This window comes from Neopelma chrysocephalum, unplaced genomic scaffold (assembly GCF_003984885.1).
Source record: "Neopelma chrysocephalum unplaced genomic scaffold, ASM398488v2 Primary Assembly neopelma1_65, whole genome shotgun sequence".
Classification (NCBI taxonomy): domain Eukaryota; kingdom Metazoa; phylum Chordata; class Aves; order Passeriformes; family Pipridae; genus Neopelma; species Neopelma chrysocephalum.
Window position 1 is genome coordinate 8,566,630 of NW_020897722.1, and position 20,808 is coordinate 8,587,437.

Here is a 20,808-nt window from a genome sequence, read left to right on the forward strand (position 1 = left end):
CAAGGATGCAGAACTTCAAAATAAATTCCTGTAATCTGTGTTTATAAGTCAAGTCATATTTTTGTAGGTGCTTCAAATATTTTTTTATAACAAAAATACTATTTCTTTCCTTTAAAAGGAATCAGTTCACTTGAAGACCAGAATGCAGTAAATGGACCTGTTCAAATTGTCAATGTGAAAGCCCTTTACAGGAACTCCTGTTTTAGTGAAGATCAAATGGCCAAACCAATTAAGGCTTTTACAGCAGACTTTGTGAGGCAGCTTTTAATTGGCCTTCCAAATCAAGCTTTGGGACTGACTTTGTGCAGTTTCATCAGCGCTTTGGGCGTCGATATCATTGCTCAGGTAGAAGCTAAAGACTTTGGAGCAGAAAGCAAAGTTTCTGTGGATGACCTGTGCAAGAAAGCTGTGGAGCACAATATCCAGATTGGGAAGTTCTCCCAGCTGGTGATGAACAGGGCGACAGTTCTGGCGAGTTCATACGACACCGCGTGGAAGAAGCACGATCTGGTGCGCAGACTCGAGACCAGTATTTCCTCTTGCAAGACCAGTCTGCAGAGAGTGCAGCTGCACATTGCCATGTTCCAGGTAAGGTCACAGCCCAGGGATGTTTGTTTCTGAATTGTGTCTGTGGAAAGTGAGCGTGAGTTAGGGTGTCTGAGCTCAACGAAACCTTATATTTTGTTGAATAAGTTGTAGAGTATTTTAATGGCCTCTATTTTGGTTTTAAATTATGCTGTAAATATACATGGAAAAAAAGTGTTAGAGCTACCTCCTTTTGAAGACTAGCTGCTTCATAAGAAGCAAATTTGGCAATGTATAAATTATTTTTGAGTCAATATGTGTAATTTTTTTTTTCAATAGCCATTAAGTAATTTCTTGGAAAATAGGTCATTCACTGGCTTTCTTACTAGCGATGCTGTCCCATTCTCCCTCTGTTTTCCAAACAGATTATGACTTTAAGGGAGGAGACTGCTTAAACCAGCATGCATTGCTGAATGTCATCTTGTATCTTTCCTTCAAAGTTTTAATGCATTAGCTGTGTCCTTGCTCCACTGTTTGCCTCATCAAAAAATATAAATAGCATTATCAATCCTGAAAAATGATCCTCTGAGGCCTCAGATAAATGCCATTGTGTACCTTGAACTGTACACTGGTATCCGGTTGTATTGTAGTGTCAGTGATCTTGATTTTATAGTGATTTGTAGGTTAAGGGACAAGGCTTTCTCCATTGTCAGTTAATAAACCATTCCATAGACTGGTGAGCAAAGTTGTATTGATTTTAATGCATCACAAGTGAATTGTTTCTGAATATCGATGGCTTTTCCTTCAGATCAAAAAAGTGTGCGTAAATCACTTTTAATAAGTTAGTGACTGTTTAATGGTACAAACACCCAAGCCAGCAAAATGTAATTTACAACTACTTGTATAATTTAATGCTCTCTAATGACTTAGAACTTTGAAGCCATGCTGGTATCATCTGACATGCAGCCCTTTTAAATGCCCTTACTCATAAAATGTACCAGAGCACTAGAATTGCTGCTTATGAAGCAAAGTATTTTGTGCTGAGCAGTACTGATAACCGAGTGTTGCTGTTATCTTCTTAAAGTGGCAGCATGAAGATCTCCTCATCAGTCGCCCACAAGCTATTTCTGTCACTCCTCCACCTCGTTCTGCAATTTTAGCCAGCATGAAAAAGAAACTTCACACGCTCAGTCAGATTGAAGCTTCAATTGCAACAGTACAGGTATGACAGTTTTGGGGAGGTTTGTTCACCAGAATGTTGAAATGTGATTCTAACACAAACTTCAAAATCATCTGCCACTTTCAAACTATGTTATCTGTCTTGCTGTCAGGCAGAAATGTAGAGGTATTTAATTGATCTCTTTCATTATGTCTGATATATCTGTCACAGTGTTTGATTTTGCTGTCTTATCGAAAACATTTTCTCTGGAATATCGGTAAATCTCTGAGGAAAAATACAAATCTGTTAAGGTACCTTTCTTTCTGAAGGGTGCTCATGCTCCTATTCTTTGTCTGCCTTAGAATTTACTTCAATGATAGTAAATAATTTTACTAGCTAAGTGTCAGAAGCTTCCTTTGTAGATCTGGGCAAAATTATTCTGTGTTAAGGTTTGTGTGCTGTGGCTTGGCTCAGCTTTTTAGCTTTTCTTGGTGTCAGTATTATAGAATGTTTAATTGTTTAAAATAAATTATGCTTAGCTTCCTGAATTATAATTTCCTTTTTTAGTTATAAAGCTACTGTTTGTAATATTTTTTTTAATTATTTGCAAAATAATTGAGGACTCCCATGATTTTATATAATTCTTAGCCTAAAAATGTGCTTACTTTTACTTTTTTTTTTTATGGCAAGTTGAGATCTAGACAGGTGACTTTCCATAACAATCAAATTCAATTGTGATGTGTACTGAAAATAAACCTTTAAACAGCATAAACTAACATCTATCAATCATGAATATCACAGTATTTTACATATATGGGCATAAAAATGTGTTATATATACTTTTTTTTTTTTAAAGCTAGGCTTGGAATGATATATATCAGTATGGATTGTATATATAAGTGGGGTTTGGATTTCTTTTTCTTCCCCAATGCAGGAGAAACTAGCAGCACTTGAAGCAAGTATTGAGCAGCGTTTAAAATGGGCAGGAGGTGCTAATCCTGCACTGGCACCAGTCTTGCAAGATTTTGATGCCACTATTGCTGAAAGAAGAAACCTTGTACTTAAAGAAAGTCAAAGAGCAAGTCAGGTATTGTAGATAAGTACAGTACTGTTGACTCTAAGCGTATTCACTCTTCATTTCCTGCTTGAGATTTATGTAGAAGATATTTTTCTCCTCTGCATCTAAAGGCCAAACATAGATAACCAAATACTTCTGGGAATCCCTCTTGAAAAGCAATATGAATAATCTCTGTGAGAATTGCTGCAGGGTTGGATGACCCTGAGATGATACAGCTACTGTAACAGAGCAGTATCTGTGTGTTTAAAATTCTCACTTCTAAGGATTGAAAAAAATGTAATTTGTATAATAGGCAGTTGAATTGGAATAATTTATCTCACTCTTGCTTTGATTTTTCAGGTCACTTTCCTTTGCAGTAATATCATTCATTTTGAAAGTTTACGTACTAGAACAGCAGAAGCCTTAAATCTTGATGCTGCATTATTTGAACTTCTCAAACGCTGTCAACAAATGTGCTCCTTTGCATCACAGTTCAACAGCTCAGTGTCTGACCTGGAGCTTCGCCTGCTCCAGAGAGTGGTAAGCAAAGGTCAAAGCAAAACTTAAACATTAAAAAATCCCTGTAAGGAGTTCTCAGTTTTGTGTTCCATTCTAAGTCAGTGTTATGTGTATCTTCAAATGGGGTGTGGATCACAGGGTTTGTGCTGTCAGCTGATAAACACTTTGCAGTGGCATCTACACAGTAATTGAATTTTATCTCTGGATACAGATAAAATGTTTCTGTTATTTTTAGGGCACTGGTCTTGAACATCCTATTGGCAGTTCTGAATGGCTTCACTCAGCTCACAAGCAGTTGACCCAGGAAATATCTACCCAGAGAACAGTACAAACAGAAAGAGAACAGCAAATAGAAACAGTTTGTGAAACAATTCAGAATCTGGTGGATAATATTAAAACTGTGCTTACGGGTCATAACAGACAACTTGGAGATGTCAAACATCTACTGAAAGCTATGGCAAAGGTATGCCTGAAACATCCTTAAATTTATTCCTCAAACCCATGTCAGTACAGTTTAAGAAATATAACACTTGCAGCTATGTGCTTTTTAAAGTATCTAGAAACAGTGAAATGTGTTCATGCATATGGAGTTCAAGACATAGAGTTAATTTTATCTCTAAGAATTCATAAAACTTTCTAACATTAGGCTAAGCAGGCTTTGGTTGAATTGAACCTTTTCTCTCTATTGGCAGTTGAAATACTTTGTTTATAAATTCTCTTGGTTTTTAATCAGTAAAACATTTTACCATTTTTAAATTTACCTTCTTGAAACGTAACTACTGAATATTATGGTTATTAGTAGTCAGATGACAAACTGAGGGGCTGAAAGGGCTAAGAGATGCTCAAATTTATTCTCTTAGCCAAAATATAGCAGTTAACCTTTTTGCACATCTTTGTTACAGGATGAAGAAGCGGCTTTGGCAGATGGTGAAGATGTTCCCTATGAGAATAGTGTTAGGCAGTTCTTGGGCGAATATAAATCGTGGCAAGATAATATTCAGACAGTTCTGTTTACATTAGTTCAGGTTATGGGTCAAGTCCGCAGTCAGGAACATGTTGAAATGCTGCAGGAAATAACTCCCACCTTGAAAGAACTAAAAACACAGAGCCAAAGGTAAGAAAGTCATCTTGTCTGAAGTGAGAAAAGGCATTTTGGTTGTCTGCTTTCACGTGGCAGGAACACATCACGAGGCACCTACTTGATGGTTGTCTTAGAAAGCAGAAATCTTTTTGCAAAATTTGACTTAATTTTCTTTTTGAGTTTTCAATAAGTGGTTGCATGAATATTTATCAATTTCATTATATTTTCTAGTGTCTACAATAATCTGGTGGGTTTTGCATCACCCTTAGTCACGGATACATCAAATGAATGCTCAAGCCCAACTTCTGCTCCTACATATCAGCCAACCTTTGCTGCAGGTAATACTTGAACAAGTGCAAACATGAAACCACCAGGAATTGATATTAGATAGGGGATCATAGCTCTTACTAATTTTTGAAATAAGGACAACTTCTATAAGATTATAAAAACCCATAAAATTTAAGTAATTCATCATACAATACTGAATGACTGCTTGATCATAGCCTTTGAGATCTGGTTTCACCCCACAACACCTAGAACACATGGAAAGCACTCTCATATGTATCAGCTGAACTGTAGTTTCTGTTAAATTAGTATTAAAATATATGATAACTTTGGAATTAATTTGGAAACCCTACAAAAACATTCATGTTTGCAAAATTTTCATTACAGTTAAAAACATGAATAGCATTTCTCATGAGAAATCCTTTCTATTTACTGTCAATATTGAGACTAGGTGCAGGTTTATAACTTCTATCAAGAAAAAGGATTGCATTTTATAACTGCCCTACAAATGATAGAGGTAGAGAGCCCATGAAAATTTGCTTAACGTAAACAAATGTTTTACAGTGAAATAAAACTTCTTGTTTATGAAGTGAAAGAAATTAGAAAATACTAAGGTTGAAAACTGGCACAGAGTTCTGAAGAAGTGATAACTGCATTTGATACACATTTAATTGTGCTTTTTCTTGCCTCTGTAATATACTACTATTTTGAAGACTTTAAGCGCTTTTAAACTTTCTTTCCAGCTGTACGTAGCAATACAGGGCAGAAAACTCAGCCAGAGGTGATGTCACAGAATGCAAGAAAGCTAATTCAGAAAAACCTTGCAACATCAGCAGATACTCCTCCAAGCACAGTCCCAGGAACTGGCAAAAGTGTTGCTTGTAGTCCCAAAAAGACAGCCAGGGACCCTAAAACAGGAAAAGGTAAATACAAGCCTTAAAAAAAATAAACAGAAAAATACTAACAAAAAAAATCCCACCACTGACAGCAACAAAAAAACCTAAAATGCCTTGGTGGTTTGCTGTGCAGGAATGTAAAATTGGATTAACTTTATTTTGTGCCTTTAGCTGTGCAGGAAAGGAATTCATACGCAGTTAGCGTGTGGAAGCGGGTCAAAGCCAAGTTAGAGGGCCGAGATGTGGATCCCAACAGGAGAATGTCTGTGGCTGAACAGGTGAGTGGAAAATAATAAAATTCCAATGCTGGTCCTTGCTTTAAATATGTGGTAGTAAGGATGTATGTGTGTGTGCGTGTGTGTGCTGAAGTGTGCTTTCAAGTTCCTTTTGGGGTGTGGGACATATTCCAGTGCAAATCAGGTTTGCTGCTGCCTTGTATTGTTGCATTCATTTTTTTTTTCCTGTCATATGCCTTTGTTTTCTATATGGGAGGTTTATGTGAATCGGATAAAACTGCCTTTTGTCTTCCAGTAAGCTAACATTTGTTCCACAGCTGTTGATAGGCAAGGAGAACACGAGATCTGTACAGCTGTCCGAGGACAGAACTTGTCTGTGTTTGCTGAGATAACACAGCCACGCTCCTGTCTCTGGGAAGTGGAGTCAGGGGACCCAGTTGTCCATGTCAATTTAAGAATGTTGTGGCTATTTTCCAGACAGGGGCTATGATTGAGATAGTATGACCTTTTTTTGCCCCTGCAGTGCAAATTCCTGTTTCTTATGTGGACTATGCAATGTTTACAGTTACAGTAGTTTTTCTTCCACTGAAACATTTGCAGGTGACGTTCAACAGTAAATTCTAAGATCACTTAAACACCTTTAAAATTTTACCTTATTTTTAATTACTTGTTTGACCTTTTTAATAGGTTGACTTTGTGATTAAGGAAGCAACTAATCTAGATAACTTGGCTCAGCTGTATGAAGGTTGGACTGCCTGGGTATGAGTAGGGAGACAGCAGATCGGTCTGGTTCAGCGAGGTCAGACATCCACCAGAATCAACTCGGCCTCAGGCATCCGTAGCCGCACCACAGTCGGTGGTGATGCATACTGGGGCTTAATCTGAGGAAACCTAGGAAATCTCGGTGCACTGGGAAGTGAATCCTGCAGGATAGCTGCACTCAGGGATACGCTAAACACAATGGTCTGCAACCCCCACGGTCAAGGGTGAAAGCTCACCGCTTGAGCAACACGGTTTGTCTTTCTGCTACGGAAGAACTGCAAACGTGTCTGGGGGTCAGCTGCAGAAAGAAATCAGGATGCTACAAACCGCAGAGTGATTTGGAACTCAATTCCATCTGACCCTGTGAACAATTCAGGAAACACCGAACCCTGTTCAAAGAAAAACAGAAAAATGGGGCCATGAAGAAATCACAGCAAGGGCAGATTTGATGCATTCAGATTCTTGTTACTCTTGTTATGTGGCAGCAGTGCTGGTTGAGTCGACCAGTTAGTACGGGAAAAGGCTACAAAATGTAAACTTCAGAAATGGACTGAAAGCAAAGAGCTGTACATCAGATATACGCTGCATTGGAAGAACTTCTGAGATAGAAGAAAAAGCCTTTGTTCTCCCTTTCCTCTTTCCTTTCTCTCCTCCCTTCCAGCCTCTCCTTGCATACACCCCTCTTGGCTTATTCTTGTAGGTTAGGTGTACTTCCAATATACTTTTTATTTCAATCCTTCTACTTCACGGTTTAGTCAAATTAACAACTTGAATTTTGTTTGGTAAACAATTTTTCCAAAAGCACTGAAAATATAGAACATCAATGATTACTTATGAGTTGGATGGTCAAGTGCAAAATGTAATTTTGGTTATTTTAAAGTCATTTTTGTGATTCTATTATGTACAGTTTCTCAAAATTGTCACTGTGCATTTAAAAGTAATGAATCCTACAGGCATTTGATTTAATGTGCACTTCCCTCTGCTTGCAGTGTACACTTTTTTGTAATTCAAATTGTCCCTCCAATCTCATTCTACTGTGATTGCTGTAGTTTCTTTCGTACGACGTAGCTAAACCAATGTAATCTTTACCTTTTTAAAAACCAGGATAGAGTATCTAGTAGAGTTTTACATTGTTGATGACAGATAAACAATAAAGTGATGTTCTGATGGAGGTAGAGTGATATGCTTTTTACTTCACTTTCCTAATTCTTTTAGTTTACACTTGTAAATTCTATTGCTTCACGTCACAGGGGTATACATATAATCCAAGAAATGAAGGACTCTCCAATTTTTTTTCAGCTAGATCTGTAAAGATTTCTGCAAAGTAGTTTTCCTTTGCCATATTACTTCTATAGATGGTTGTTCAGTAATGCATCTGTAGGGAATCTTCCACCAAGGTTTTTTTTAATCAGTTCTCAAAGTGTGATTATGGTCAGAAAAGTCTCTCTAAAAATGGCATCATCTTACTTAGATCAAGGTCCTGCTTGTCTGCTGGTTGTCTAAAAGACTTCTTGCTTCTTTTTTAAAGTGGGACACCTTTAGGAAAAGGTAACTTCCTTTTCTTAGAGCAAATAAACCCCACAGAATTCAGTTACAACTACAGAATCATACTGGTGCTGATATCTAAAGCAGAAATGCACACTGGCATTCTCAACCCAGATAAATTTGTGTAGTTATGTACTAAAAAATTCTTTTTTGTAAACTTCATCAGTTCATTATGCACAGTTCCTGTAAAATGAGGGAAGATCCTTTATGCCATTTTAGTCACTTTTCAGAGTAAAAACACACTTTAAATACAGCATTTTTCTGTTAAAATCCAAGTATTAAAGGATTTGAGCCAAGCCCACTACTGGCATAAAATTAATTTAATTGAATGGGTTTGCAGCAGTTCATCTGAGTAGGAAGCTTGGCTGGTAATTTTCAGATAGCATAATGAATGCCAGGCAAACTTGTGTTCCTTTCAGTATTTGCACTATGCTAACTGCTCTGCCTCCGCAGTAGGTCTTAGAATTCACTTTCTCCTCTGTTGCCAACTTTTTGTGGACATGCACTTTGAAGTGTAAGAGTTTTCAACAGTCACATGGCCTTCCTTGCACTCTTGATTGCCTGATTACCTCTAGGGAAGTCACAGGCTTTGCATCTAACAGTACCCGTGCAAATGCATTCCACTGCCGCTGCTTCCTGCCCCTCCGCGCCGCATCGCATCGCAAGGAAAGGTGTTGAAATGTTGCAGTGAAGAACATTCATATGCAGAACAAGACACTTGACACTGTTGGTCCTTTTCATTTTTCTCCAGTTTAAAAATAACCTTACGAACAATCTGTTGGAGAACCATAGAAACAGGAGTGTGTTGTACCTGCTGTTTTGTTTCTTGGAAGCTGGGGGGAAGGGAGGGGTAATGCACTCACCTGTGGCTCATGTATTATACCTCTGCAATCCAGAAATGAAACACTTGTGTGGAGATGGGTTCTTACTGCGTAATTTAATAAAGTTTAAACAAACAAACAAAAAAGAATATGTATTTTTAATTTCCTTTTATGCAAAACTACGTGTGGTTGTGAAAATTACAGGGAAGAATGAAGTGCCTGATACAAACAAATACAAACCAAACCCCAAATTAAGGCAAGATTCTCCAGAGATTTAATTTGCATAGCTAATGTAAAGGAGACAGCTCAGATGTGCAGGAGTTAGTGGGTCTGCTTTTGTGTGCTGATGCATTTTTCTTGGAAATGTTGACAGTATGGCAGGTTAGTACAGTCCTGGTGACACCAAAAATCCAGATTCTGTGCACGCAGCTTGCATAGTAAGTAAGACTGCATTAGTTACATTCTCTTAAAAGATGTGTCTCCTACAAAGACATAGGGATACTTCATTTATTTTCAGTAAAACTGCTATGTTTACCTTTCTCTGCAGTAAGGCACACCTAGAGAAATGCTGATCTGGAATCACGTCTCTAAATACATACAAACCAGTTGAAGCTGTAGAAGTCAAACAGTTCAGCTGATGGCATTGTTTTGTGTGCCAATCACCTGCAGTAAAGGATAACCAAGGGATCATACTGTGAAGTAATTTCTCAAAGCCAAATTCCACATATGCTTGGCAGCTTTGTTACCCCCTCCCAATTATACAGGCTTGTGGTTGAGATGCTCCTTACCCTTTGAAAATCCATTTGCTTGTTTGCCTCTCTTCCTGTTCCCCTTCTGTAAAGCCAGGATGTGAGCACAGCTCTGCCAAACAGGTTGCTGGGATGTGTTAAACAAAGTGGAGTCTTTAGTGGTGTCTTAGATTATGTTGGTAGGTTAATGGCAGTGTTAGTGTAAGTGAAATTGAAACTACAACAGATCTGTACAGTTGTTTTTATACTTTTTGTAGGGACTTCATGGTCTGGTTTTGCTTTGTAACTATTAGTTTTGCCTTCAGGGATTAGTCTATTTAAATAGTAATATTTTTGTCTAATTTTTCAAGTATCTGTAAAAGACTCCAGACTCATATAAATTGGACATCAATCAGAGGCAGGGAGCTAGTTTTCCAAGGAAGAGTGAATGAGAGACCTGTATAAGCATTGGTGACACTTTAGTGCTGTCCATAAACAGCACTGGTAAACTCGTCAAACTGCTTGGGGATATCTGAATGAGAAGCACCATATAAAAGTATTCCTTCAGAAATACGAGAGGATTGGAGAAGTTAAAGCTCTTGTTTTTCTGAATGCTGTAGTCTCGAAGGTTAATTTGCTTCAATTATTCATCAGTGTGTTCTGTGCCTGGTACATTAGACATACTGTTTTAGTACACTCAAGTACTTCAAAGGTTTCTTTGCTTTCTTTTTTCCCTTTCCTTTTTTTTTTCTTTTTGGCAAGCTTTTCCTAAAATTAGCAGACACCTACACTTTATGCATTAAAGAATTGGACTAGGAAAAAAGTTTAAGATGACACCTGCCACCTATGTTTCTTAACATGGTCTCAAATTACAACATGCACTTTTTCCTTTAGTGGAAAACGGTTATGAGTATACATTTTAGTTAAAGAATTTTATTGGAAATACAGATATTATGTACAACTACTGCATGTACTTAAATGCATAGCTGATTAGAGCAATGTTGACATTCATCAGGCTAATTTTTTTACTAATGGCATAATAAATGCATATTAGATATGATGAAAGGGTGGAGGCTGGACATGCAAACTTTGTGTCTCTGTTCTAAGTGCACAGAGCAATTACACTGCTCCTCTTAAAGGTACTTTGGATTTAGCTTGGGCATTTAATGTTTTGTGCATCTGCTGAGAGAATTTCAGTACAGGAAGACTGATCCCATTGCAGCAAACAAAACAATCGGCTGGCTGTAGCTCAGGTGAGGTTATGGGAGGTGGGACTGAGCTACTGCTATTGCCACCCTCTGCCTCGGGCACCAGGGCTCAGATTTTAACAACCAAATTTATAAATATATACATGCATATGTACACACACACATTGTTTCTGATTTTACATGGTGCTTCACAAGGCCTGGCTGCCCAGCGAGGAGGGTGTGAGCAGGTGGCTGAGCCCCACACTCTCCTCCCTGTGCAGTGTGATGGCCCATCTCTGGTATTTCTGGGTGTGAGGGCACCCAGCAACACTCACCTTTCCCTCTGCCCCTCCAAGTTATGGAGCAACACTTAACATGAGGGAACGGCACTTCTGCAGGCCCTGTGGAATGCAAGAAAAGCTGCCAGGGCAGACTGATCTGGGAGCTGGCATTGGAAAGACTGGCTGGAAGATGATGAATGCGATGGGTTGGAGATGATGGAAATGCCTGCTTTTTCTATTGGTAAGTGCTTTTGTTTTTTGTGGTGAGAACTGTATACATGGATGAAGCCGGGGGCTGGCTGATGGTGTCAGACACATCTGGTTGTGCCAGAGCAGCGCTGCTGCAGGACACTGCAAATACTCCTAAGGAACTGCAATGCATCATAAAATCATAGAATACTGAGGGTTGGAATCATTTAGTCCCAGGCCCCCTGCCATGGGCACCTCCCACTAGACCAGATTGCTCAAGGCCTTATCCCACCTGGCTCTGAACATTGCCATGGCTGGGGCATCCACAACCTGATTGGGTAACCTGTTCCAGAGTCTCACCACCCTCACAGTGAAAAATTTCTATATCTAACCTAAGTTTCTCCTCTTTCAATTTGTACCCGTTACTCCTTGTCCTATCACTACAGTTCCTGACAAAGAGTCCCTCTCCAGCTTCCCTGTAGGCCCCCTTCAGATACTGGAAGGTTGCTTTGAGGTCATGCTTCTATGTGTTTCCTTACTCTTAAAAGACTAATAATATTACTGCTAGTATCACTTACTTATGAAATTAGTGTTTGTTTGAGGTTTGCTGTAGTAAAATTGGATTTTGAGAGTGAACTCCATCATTTATAATGGTACAAAAAATACTGTTACCTTTTAGCAGCATGTGAATGCATTTTAAAATTGTTCAGTAAAGAATCTGTTCTTTACACACATTCCTGAGTGAGTGGGAGAAGCACTCTGTGAAAGATCAAACCATTCAGGACTGACATATGTTTGCTTTTACAGTGTTCTCCTTAGCCCTTCTCTTTTTTCTCTCCACCAAGCTGGTGCCAGAGCAGTTTTGGTGCCCGAGATGTTTTCTTTGCTCTCATTTTAGCCTTGCATTGCACCCTGGGCAATGTGATTAAGCTTGTTAACACACGTGCCTAAATCATTTAGAACGTTGAGTCAGAAACAGTATTTATATTCCAGTGCCTTTCTCCTCTCTGTTCCTGTGCTTGACACAGGTTCTGAAGGAAATAAAACACGTTGGGCTTTGATGTTACCGACAGCGTTGGTGAGGCCACACCTCAAGTGCTGTGTCCAGTTCTGGGCCCCTCAGTTCAGGAAGGACATTGAGGTGCTGGAGCAGGTCCAGAGAAGGGCAACGGGGCTCGGGAAGGGTCTGGAGCACAAGTCCTGTGAGGAGCAGCTGAGGGAGCTGGGAGTGTTCAGCCTGGAGAAGAGGAAGCTCGGGAGGACCTTATCGCTCCACAACCAGCTGACAGGAGGGTGTAGCCAGGGGCAGTCGGGCTCTGCTCCCAGGCACCCAGTGACAGGGCGAGAGGACAGCCTCAAGCTGTACCAGGGGAAGTTTACGTTGGACTTTAGGAAGAATTTCTTCACAGAATAAATTAGATATTGGAATGGGCTGCGCAGGGGGGTGGTGGAGTCACCGTCCCTGAAGTGTCCAAGGAAAGACTGGACGTGGCACTCAGTGCCACAGTCTGGTTGACGTGGTGGTGGTGGTAGTGGTGGTCGGTCAAAGGTTGAACTCGGTGATCTTAGAGGATTTTTCCAACCTAACTGATTCTGTGATTCTTTTTTTATTGGGTTACCACCACTTTGAACCCTCCGTTAAGGCCCCCAGCCGCCGCCCGGCCCGGCCCAGCCCGGCCCCGCCTCAGCCGCACTGCGACGCGGAGGGGGGCGGCCGCGCGCACGCCTCGCGCCGTTCGAATCGCTCCAGCCAACCGGCGGCCGGCGGGGCGCGGGGCTTGGCCAATCAGGGAGCCGAGGGGGCATGCGGAGGCTATAAAAGGCGGCGGCGCGGCCAGGCGCGGGAGGGCGTGGCCGGCGGGCGGCGGTGCGGGAGCTGCGCAAGATGGCGGAGGGCGACAACAACAGCGTCTACCAGCTGGTGAGGGCGGGCGGCGCGGGGACAGGGCGCTGCCCCACGAGGGCTGCGGAGGGGCTGGCGGGGGCCGAGCCCGCGCTGCCCTGCCTTGCCCGCGCGGTGTGAGGCGGTTTGGTGCGTGATCGCCGCGGGGCCCGGCGGGGCCGCGGGCGGGGCGGCTGCTCCGTGTACCGGCCTGGGGAGTGGCATCGGCGGTTGTGCCGGAGCCCGCACCATCTCCCGGCGTTACCTGACCGACGAGGCTTGCCCTGAATGTCTGTGCGTGTGTCCGATTGTCTGTGTTTCTGTGACTGTCAGGAGCCTCCCGCTGCGGGACCGAGCGCCGCAGCGGTGCAGGATGCATCTCCTGTGATGAGCTTAGCTAATGTGCGAAGGGGGGCTCGAATGCTTAAATACGGGGATTTGCATATTTATCTCTGTGGGGTAAGCGGCTGCTCTCTGTAGGGCTAAGGGGACAGGGAGCAGCTGCCGAGAGCGCGGGGCTGGGAGGGAGGTCGGAGCCTGCAGAATGAGCGCACGGAACGGTATTCCCAAAAATACCTGCCTTGTTCGGGAGGGATGCCCCTTTCAGAGCAGGAGTTCGCAGTTCTGGAAGCTTTGTTGTTTGATTCACGAGAAAACACTTTTGACCGGTGGGCTCGGGGGTGAGGATGATGCTGGTAAAAGCTGTCTCAAGTCTTCCCTACCTGGCCCAGCGGGATAACAACTTACAGTAGTTGTCCTCTAGGCTGATAGAGGCAGGCTGGTGTTAATAACACTGTTATATTTCAGTCTGCTTCCCATTAAATTTTGTCTTGGTTGTAATGTTAAATACAGATAGCCAGAAGTAATAAAGCAAAACAGTTTGTCATGAAACGTCTCCTGGAGAAACACAGCTTTTTTGTTTATCTCCATGTGACAAGGTTGTGTTTATGACAGGAAATAAGTATGATAACTGGAAGGTGTTCAGCAGCATGCCAGGTAGTTTTCTACACTTTATTTTGTAGTTTTCAAGTATTTTCCAGTGGTATCACACAAGAAAACTGCTTTACCCTGATAGCTGCACTCAGCTGTTTGTGCTATTTTAGTGGTGGAGTTAAGTGTAGCACATAGTTGAGAGTCAGACCTGCTCTGCTATCTGTGCACAGCAGACGTGCAGGTCTTGGTGACTTTTCAGCTTTTACTACTTGGGCAGCATTAGGTTCTGTTCATGGTTACCTGAGTTTTGTAATCTCTAAGATGCCTGTCTCCCACTGAGGGGAGACTCTTAAGCTCTGTTAAATGTGGAACACCTCAGGTGAACTGCTTAGCAAGCTGATGCCAGTGCAGGAGATGTGTAGGGAGGAATGTAGGAATCATATTGGAAGTGGAGTTTAAAGGCTGCCTGATCACCAGGCAGTCTGTGGGAAAACTTTCTTTGCAGTCCAAATGTGGTCAGTTGGGTAACTCTTCTCTACTGTGGATTCTGAGTTTGTATCCATCTTCCACATAATAAGAAATTGGTGTTGGACAGGAGCTAGAAAGCTTCAGTTTAATGTGGTAGAGTTGTCTTTGAAAATACATTTATTTTAAATAGTTCTCACATTGCAGTTTTCCACATGTTGAAAAACTTGAGAGGTTTTAGCTAGGCTTTAAAACTTGACTTTTGCTAATCTGGGAGGAGAGAGTACGGTAAATGGGAGATTGGGGGAAAACACCTTGGCAAAATCTGGGAGGAGCTATTAATTGGTCTAATAAGATATTGCACTAGGATCTTGACTGTGGTAGGATCTTGATTATTTTAAAGTATCACTGCTACAATGTCGTATCTTAGTACAAAACTCACAAGATTATTAATAATTTAATTACTGAGAAAGGTTTGTGACTGGGATCTTTAATGATTGCACCGGAGTTTTTTTTTTAGTTGCTTCTGTGTGGGAATTAATTTGATATTCTGGTTAATAAAGGAGTTTTCTTCTCTTTTTGTGCAGGCTTCTGAAACCGCTGGCTTGGAAGAGCAGTTGCAAGGATGGGGAGAAGTGATTTTGTTGACGGACAAAGTCCTTCGCTGGGAGCGAGCCTGGTTTCCCCTGGCACTGATGAGTGTTGTTTCCTTTGCTTTCCTGTAAGTGCCTTCTGGAGGGAGCCTGCAACACCAGTGCACCCCCATGGCGGGTAGCAAACCTATTAAGAAAATTAGGAAGATATCTTCAGAAATCCAGCAGGAAGGCTTTTACTCCAGGTTCTGCTTCTTAAAGTGTGTGAACTTTGTTAGAAAAAACAGAAGCATTGAAAACAGGAAGTAACACGAGTCACGTCCTGTTTGGAGGAGGGACAGAGCTTTCTGCAGAAGCCGTTTCCCAGCAGTGGTTGCTGGAGTTTTTACTGTGCTCAGCTGAATATTCTTCAGTGGCGTGTCCATGTTCTGCCTTCATCCTTTGTATCCTGCTTCTTAGTCAAATCTGATCTCCTTTGGCTTTTTTTCCCCAAACCAACAGCAGTATCATTATGGAAAACTTTTTTCCATAGGGCAAAATTTCCTATTCTGTATCTTTGCTGTGGTGTTTAGGATGAGTTCAGTTGGTTTTACATTCTCTGTCATCTCCTTTGAGAAAGGAGGAAAGGAAAGACTGCAGGTAATTTCCAGTCAACAGAGTGGGAGGATGTTGCCTGTCTGGATTGGAGGTGCTGGAGGCACTTGTACGTGCCTTTGTGTAACATGGTAATAGTCAAGATGACCTGACCTGCCTTGTGCAGGCAGGTGTTACACCAGCTGGGCACTTTGCTAGTTGCTTCTTTTCTTGCAGTTAAGGAGAGAGGAGTTACAAAATTGAATATTGACCCAGGTGAGGCAGGGATAATCACTCTTCTGGCTAATATAAATTTTGTGGTCTTCAGGGGAGGTGAGGAGGATGGAAATCAAATGAAACTGCAAAGTAGATTTTGAAAGAAGTAATTGCATGAACTTCAGGATACTCTGCTATAAATTTTTGATTATAACAGGAAAGATCTTGAGTTGAATAATACTTCGAGGAAATGCAGAACTACTTCAGATTCTGAATTGGTACTTCATCAAAAATGAACTGGAACATTCAGCTCAGCACTGTGCAGATGTACAGCATGCCTGACCCTGCCATGGACTGGGTCATTTCCAGTGCTCAGGAAGTTCTGTGAAGTGCAATTAAGTAGCACAGGGCACAGCTGGGTATTAGCAGACACTTAGGAGATGAGCTGGTTTTTGTCCAGTCTCCTTTCTGCCATGTTCGAGTGATGGCACATTGAATATGGACAATGTAGCACTGTCCAAGTGGAGATTTATGGCTCCTTGTCTGGAACAGGTTTGTCTGGCTCTCAGAGGTGAGGCAGAGCAAATGACAACCTGCAGTAGATCTGAATTTTGTGACTTATGAACCAACAAAATTAGAGCTTTCACTCTACCTGGTTATTTCATGTGTTTACTCATCCTCATCCCTCAGTCAGTGTTAAGTTCACTTATGCTTGTGGCATTTTCTTATCCAGTACATTAAGAAAAAAAATTATTTTTTTTACCTGTATTTCTCTGTTTTAGTGTTGAAGTACTTGGACCTCTGTTTTATTAATAATATGAGCAAATTTGGGTTTTTTTTTTGAGGTTGGGCAAGTGGATAAGTCTACTATTTGAAGTTCTGAGCCAGTCTGGAGAGGTGACCAAGTATTTCTAGTATTTAGCAGTTTGAGGATGCAGAAATAATTTATCTTCTCTCTGCAGGATGATCTACTACTTGGACCCATCAGTTCTTTCAGGCGTCTCCTGTTTTGTTATGTTCCTCTGTTTGGCTGATTACCTTGTTCCTGCTCTTGCACCTCGAATCTTTGGCTCTAATAAATGGTGAGGAAAGCTTGAATTAAAACAGTTTCTTTATGAACTTTATCAAAATGGATATCTGATTTGCAGACACCAAATGATAACTTTGTAGACTCGTTGTAGTGAGAAATCAGCAATCTCTGTTACATATGAAGTGAGGACAGTAGTAAGATGTTCTTCATTCTTCTTTTTCTGGAAGATAATTACTGCAATAGACCTTTATTGTTCCTTTACTTCTAGAAAAATAAGATTTTTTTTCAAAGGAATAGGCACATTCTTTGCTCTCCATTAAGGATGCTAGTTAGTTCTGCTAAACTAGTTTTTAGTAATTAATGGATAATCAATACTGAGAACTATAATTATGTAGAAGAGTATTGATTGTATAGAGGCAGTATTAAATATGATGAAGGAAGAGAATAGTGCAGTGAGTATGGATGTGATTGAACAGTCAGCTGGAGAAGGACCCAATTTGAACTAAATTTTGAGTGAAAGTAAATTTTAGTGTATCTGCTTTAAGATGACTGGTGGATAGAAGTTCTTGTGTAGTACTAACATAAAAAAAAGCCAAAGTAACAGACACTGATCTCAGGTGTGTATTACTTGTGTGTATCACACTGGTATCAGGTTAAGATCAGTGGTCTTCTGATTTGAACGTAGTTGCTCTTTGGGAGTCAGTTTAGGAGAGTCAGCGTAGAGGAAAATTACATGTACAATTGCATTACAGTGCTCAGTAAATAAGAGGTATAAAACTAAGCAAAGCAAATGCCAGGATAAGCACTGGATGTATTTTTACTGCTGGAAAAATGCCATGGGGGATTTTTATAAATTTCAGATTAGATCTTGAATTCTTATTTCTGGCCTTTTTTTTTTTTTTCTTTAATAAAAGGACTACGGAACAGCAGCAAAGATTTCATGAGATTTGCAGCAATTTGGTAAAATCTCGTCGCCGGATTGTTGGCTGGTGGAAACGCCTCTTCGCTCTGAAGGAAGAAAAGCCTAAAATGGTACTTGAGTCCTAGGAATTAATCTCTGTTGTCTTTAAGATTTTGTTTGGTTTAGCTTTGTCTAAAGTATTTTATCAAGGCACGTGCCTGAACAAACTGGTATTTTGAACCAAGAACTGATAGTTCTGGCTGTGACTTGACACTGGTCACACATTTGGGCAAGATACAGGACTTCAAAACTTGCAGTTCTGTACATTTAGGAGCATATCCTTGATAATAAGGTAAAGCCAGACTGGATTTCTCTGGATAGGTAAATTTTTGGAAACAAGCTCCTTTCCTGTGTACACAAACAGTCCAAAATACTAGATCTTAATAGTGTGTCAGCTGGTACATGAACTACTGAGCTACTGTCCCAAAACCAGCCTTGGGTGTGGTGTGAGGCTGAGGTGGTGTCAGTGGGGATGGCAGGGATATTTGGGCAGAAAAGAACTGCAGTCCTGTAAAGCTGGTGGTCTGAAAATAGATGAGAACATACAACTACAGATGCTGTAATCTCAATTTTAACACACCTGTGCATAGGTATTGCATGTGGAAGAGTCAGAAAACTTCCAGTTAGTTTTAAATATTGACGTGTTGCCAAATACTGAAGGGAAGGGGGAGAATCCCCAACAGGGTCTGTGGTAACTCTTCCCTTTTCCCTTTTTAGTACTTCATGACCATGCTCTTTACTCTTGCCGTGGTTGCCTGGATTGGACAGCAAGTTCACAATCTTTTTCTGACTTATCTTATCGGTAAGTGTGAACATGCAAAACACAAGGGACTTTTTTGTTAGCTCTCTGAGAAGGGGTGAGACTGGTAGAAGTAATTTTTCATGATGTAAGTGTGGTGGGGTATGTTTGTTGTGGAGTTGTGTTTTTCTCTTTTTAAGCAGTTAATAGGGCATAAGGGAAGCAAGGAATTGCAAAGTGACAGAAGTTTGTTAAGACAGTGTTAAGGGAGTATTAATTCTTTTTTTTTTTCTTCCCCTCTATAGTAAGTTTCTTTTTGCTGTTTCCTGGACTAAACCAGCATGGGATCATCACAAAGTATATTGGAATGGCGAAAAGGGAGATAAACAAACTTCTCAAGCACAAGGAAAAGAAAAATGAATGAAGACTTAACTGCTGTTCACTCTAGTTAAAAGGTTTCCTTGGGATCAGTTTTGAGAATTAACGTATAATTAAGACAATAGAAGTTACATTGCTCACTGGCTTTTTTTTGTTTTTAATTGGCTCCCTGATGAAGTGAAAATGTCACTGCAGCAACTGCTGTGGGTTTGTCTCTCTTGCTGTGCTGAGTAGGGTTCTGCAGCCTGCAGCTGATCCTGTCTGAGAGATCCTCTCCTTTGGTGTGTGGAGCTTGTTAAGTGTCTTCATCAAACTAAGAGCCCTGTCAATAAACACCCCAACAGCAGAGCTGTAATGCCTGGTAGTAGTTCTGTAGCTGTGTTAGTTCACTGATCATTAGTTGTGGCTGCAGCAGGTATGAAAGGCAGTTCTGAAGGCCTTGGAGGCTTGTTACTACTGATCCTTGTGGCAGGAGAACAATTAGCTGAATGAGAAGGGCCATAGCTGAGGGTGCACACCCAAAATGGGGGCAGAAGGTGTTTCCATTGTCTCACTGAATCTGTTTGTATACCGGATTATCTGTTGAAGAGTCTGGAATACATAAATCTGTAGTTCAGTTATTTAGCTGTAGTGTAAACTCATTGCACTGAGACTGTAGAAAATGAGTGAAGGTGTGTGTTACCTGAGCAGCTGATTGTTCTGGAAACTGCTGTTGTCATGGAGCCATGTAGCACGTTTGGTTTTATGAATGTTGTTGTCTGTATACAAAATCACTCTGAATATGCTGGGTTTGTCTCTGTAAATAAGCCTGAATTGTTTGTGCTTTTCTATGACCTTTCCCTCCTTTTTTAAAACTGAACTTTTTTTCTTTAAAAAGCTAAAACCTGTGTTAATGTGTGAAAAGTTTACTGTTTGAAAATGAACTCTCTTCAGTGTCTATTGTAACTGTTGAATAGGTAAATACAGACTAAAGAGAAACTTGTTTAAGCCTTGCTCTTTGTGAATGGACAGAAAACGGTGTAAATGCATTTTTCTATCAAGAAGAGGAGCTGGGAATGGTTTAGGAAGTGTTCTACTGGCACAGCCTGTGGCGGGGAGAGGTCTGGATGTGAAGGGGAATGGTTCAGGAAGTGCTCTGGTTAATTGGTCCGGCTTGTTACTGTGAGAGATCCTGGGCGTGGGGGGAATGGTTTAGGAAGTGATGTGCTTAACTGGCACAGCCCGTTGCTGGAAAAGATGTGAAAAGCCAAGCACTGCCCCTTGTCCCGGAGCTGTTCCCAGGAGCTCTGGTGCCTCCCCTCCGTCCCTGCACTGACACGGCTGAGGTGCTGCACATCTGCTACAGGACCGAGCGCCGGCTTCCCCTTGGACGTTCAAACAGCAGAAACACAGCCCATCCTCCTGGTGTGGCTTTGCTTTCCGCAGCCCCTCGGTTTGCCCGTGCGAACCCTCACGGTGTCCCTGGGGGAGGACACCTGGGGTACACGGAGGGCTTTCCCGGGGCTCGGCGCTGCCCGCCCCGCCCGTACGCGCGCAGTGTTTTGTCCCTCGCGCCCCGGCGTACCCGACCGCTCCAAGCGTCCCCGTTGCCATGGGAACGTCGCTCCGGAAGCGCGGCGCGCGCCTCCAGCCAATGGGGGCGAGCGAGGCCCGGCGCGCCGAGTCTCGCGATATCTCGTGGCGGCCGGCGGCGCTCCCATGTTCCCGCGCGGCCGCGGCCCTTCCTTTTCCGCCATCGCGCCACCGGTGAGTGGGACTGGGCCGGGC

At 41.7% G+C, this 20,808-nt stretch overlaps 2 protein-coding genes across 5 annotated transcripts in view; both read left to right on the plus strand.

Moving 5' to 3' along the window:
* The window catches only part of SMG1 (SMG1, nonsense mediated mRNA decay associated PI3K related kinase), a 65,462-nt gene extending 56,445 nt beyond the window's left edge, over positions 1–9,017 (plus strand). For both annotated transcript variants that reach the window (XM_027683863.1, XM_027683864.1), the window contains 10 exons: positions 119–588; positions 1,610–1,747; positions 2,619–2,771; positions 3,102–3,281; positions 3,496–3,723; positions 4,163–4,374; positions 4,573–4,679; positions 5,370–5,549; positions 5,694–5,800; positions 6,446–9,017. In XM_027683863.1, the coding sequence (XP_027539664.1) occupies positions 119–588; positions 1,610–1,747; positions 2,619–2,771; positions 3,102–3,281; positions 3,496–3,723; positions 4,163–4,374; positions 4,573–4,679; positions 5,370–5,549; positions 5,694–5,800; positions 6,446–6,523 (1,853 nt within the window). In that variant the 3' untranslated portion in view covers positions 6,524–9,017. The remainder of the gene's footprint in view (positions 1–118; positions 589–1,609; positions 1,748–2,618; positions 2,772–3,101; positions 3,282–3,495; positions 3,724–4,162; positions 4,375–4,572; positions 4,680–5,369; positions 5,550–5,693; positions 5,801–6,445) is intronic.
* A 4,083-nt stretch (positions 9,018–13,100) lies between these two features.
* Positions 13,101–20,023, plus strand: ARL6IP1 (ADP ribosylation factor like GTPase 6 interacting protein 1). Of its 3 annotated transcripts, none has more exons than XM_027683865.1 (6): positions 13,101–13,192; positions 15,139–15,272; positions 16,896–17,015; positions 17,878–17,995; positions 18,642–18,726; positions 18,969–20,023. In XM_027683865.1, the coding sequence occupies exons 1-6, from the start codon at positions 13,157–13,159 to the stop codon at positions 19,085–19,087; spliced, it is 612 nt and encodes a 203-aa protein (XP_027539666.1). In that variant the 5' UTR covers positions 13,101–13,156; the 3' UTR covers positions 19,088–20,023. The 3 variants fall into 3 exon arrangements, with proteins under 3 accessions (XP_027539666.1, XP_027539668.1, XP_027539667.1); XM_027683867.1 differs by lacking the exon at positions 13,101–13,192 and adding an exon at positions 13,317–13,447; XM_027683866.1 differs by lacking the exon at positions 13,101–13,192 and adding an exon at positions 13,450–13,555.
* The last annotated feature ends 785 nt before the right edge of the window (positions 20,024–20,808 follow it).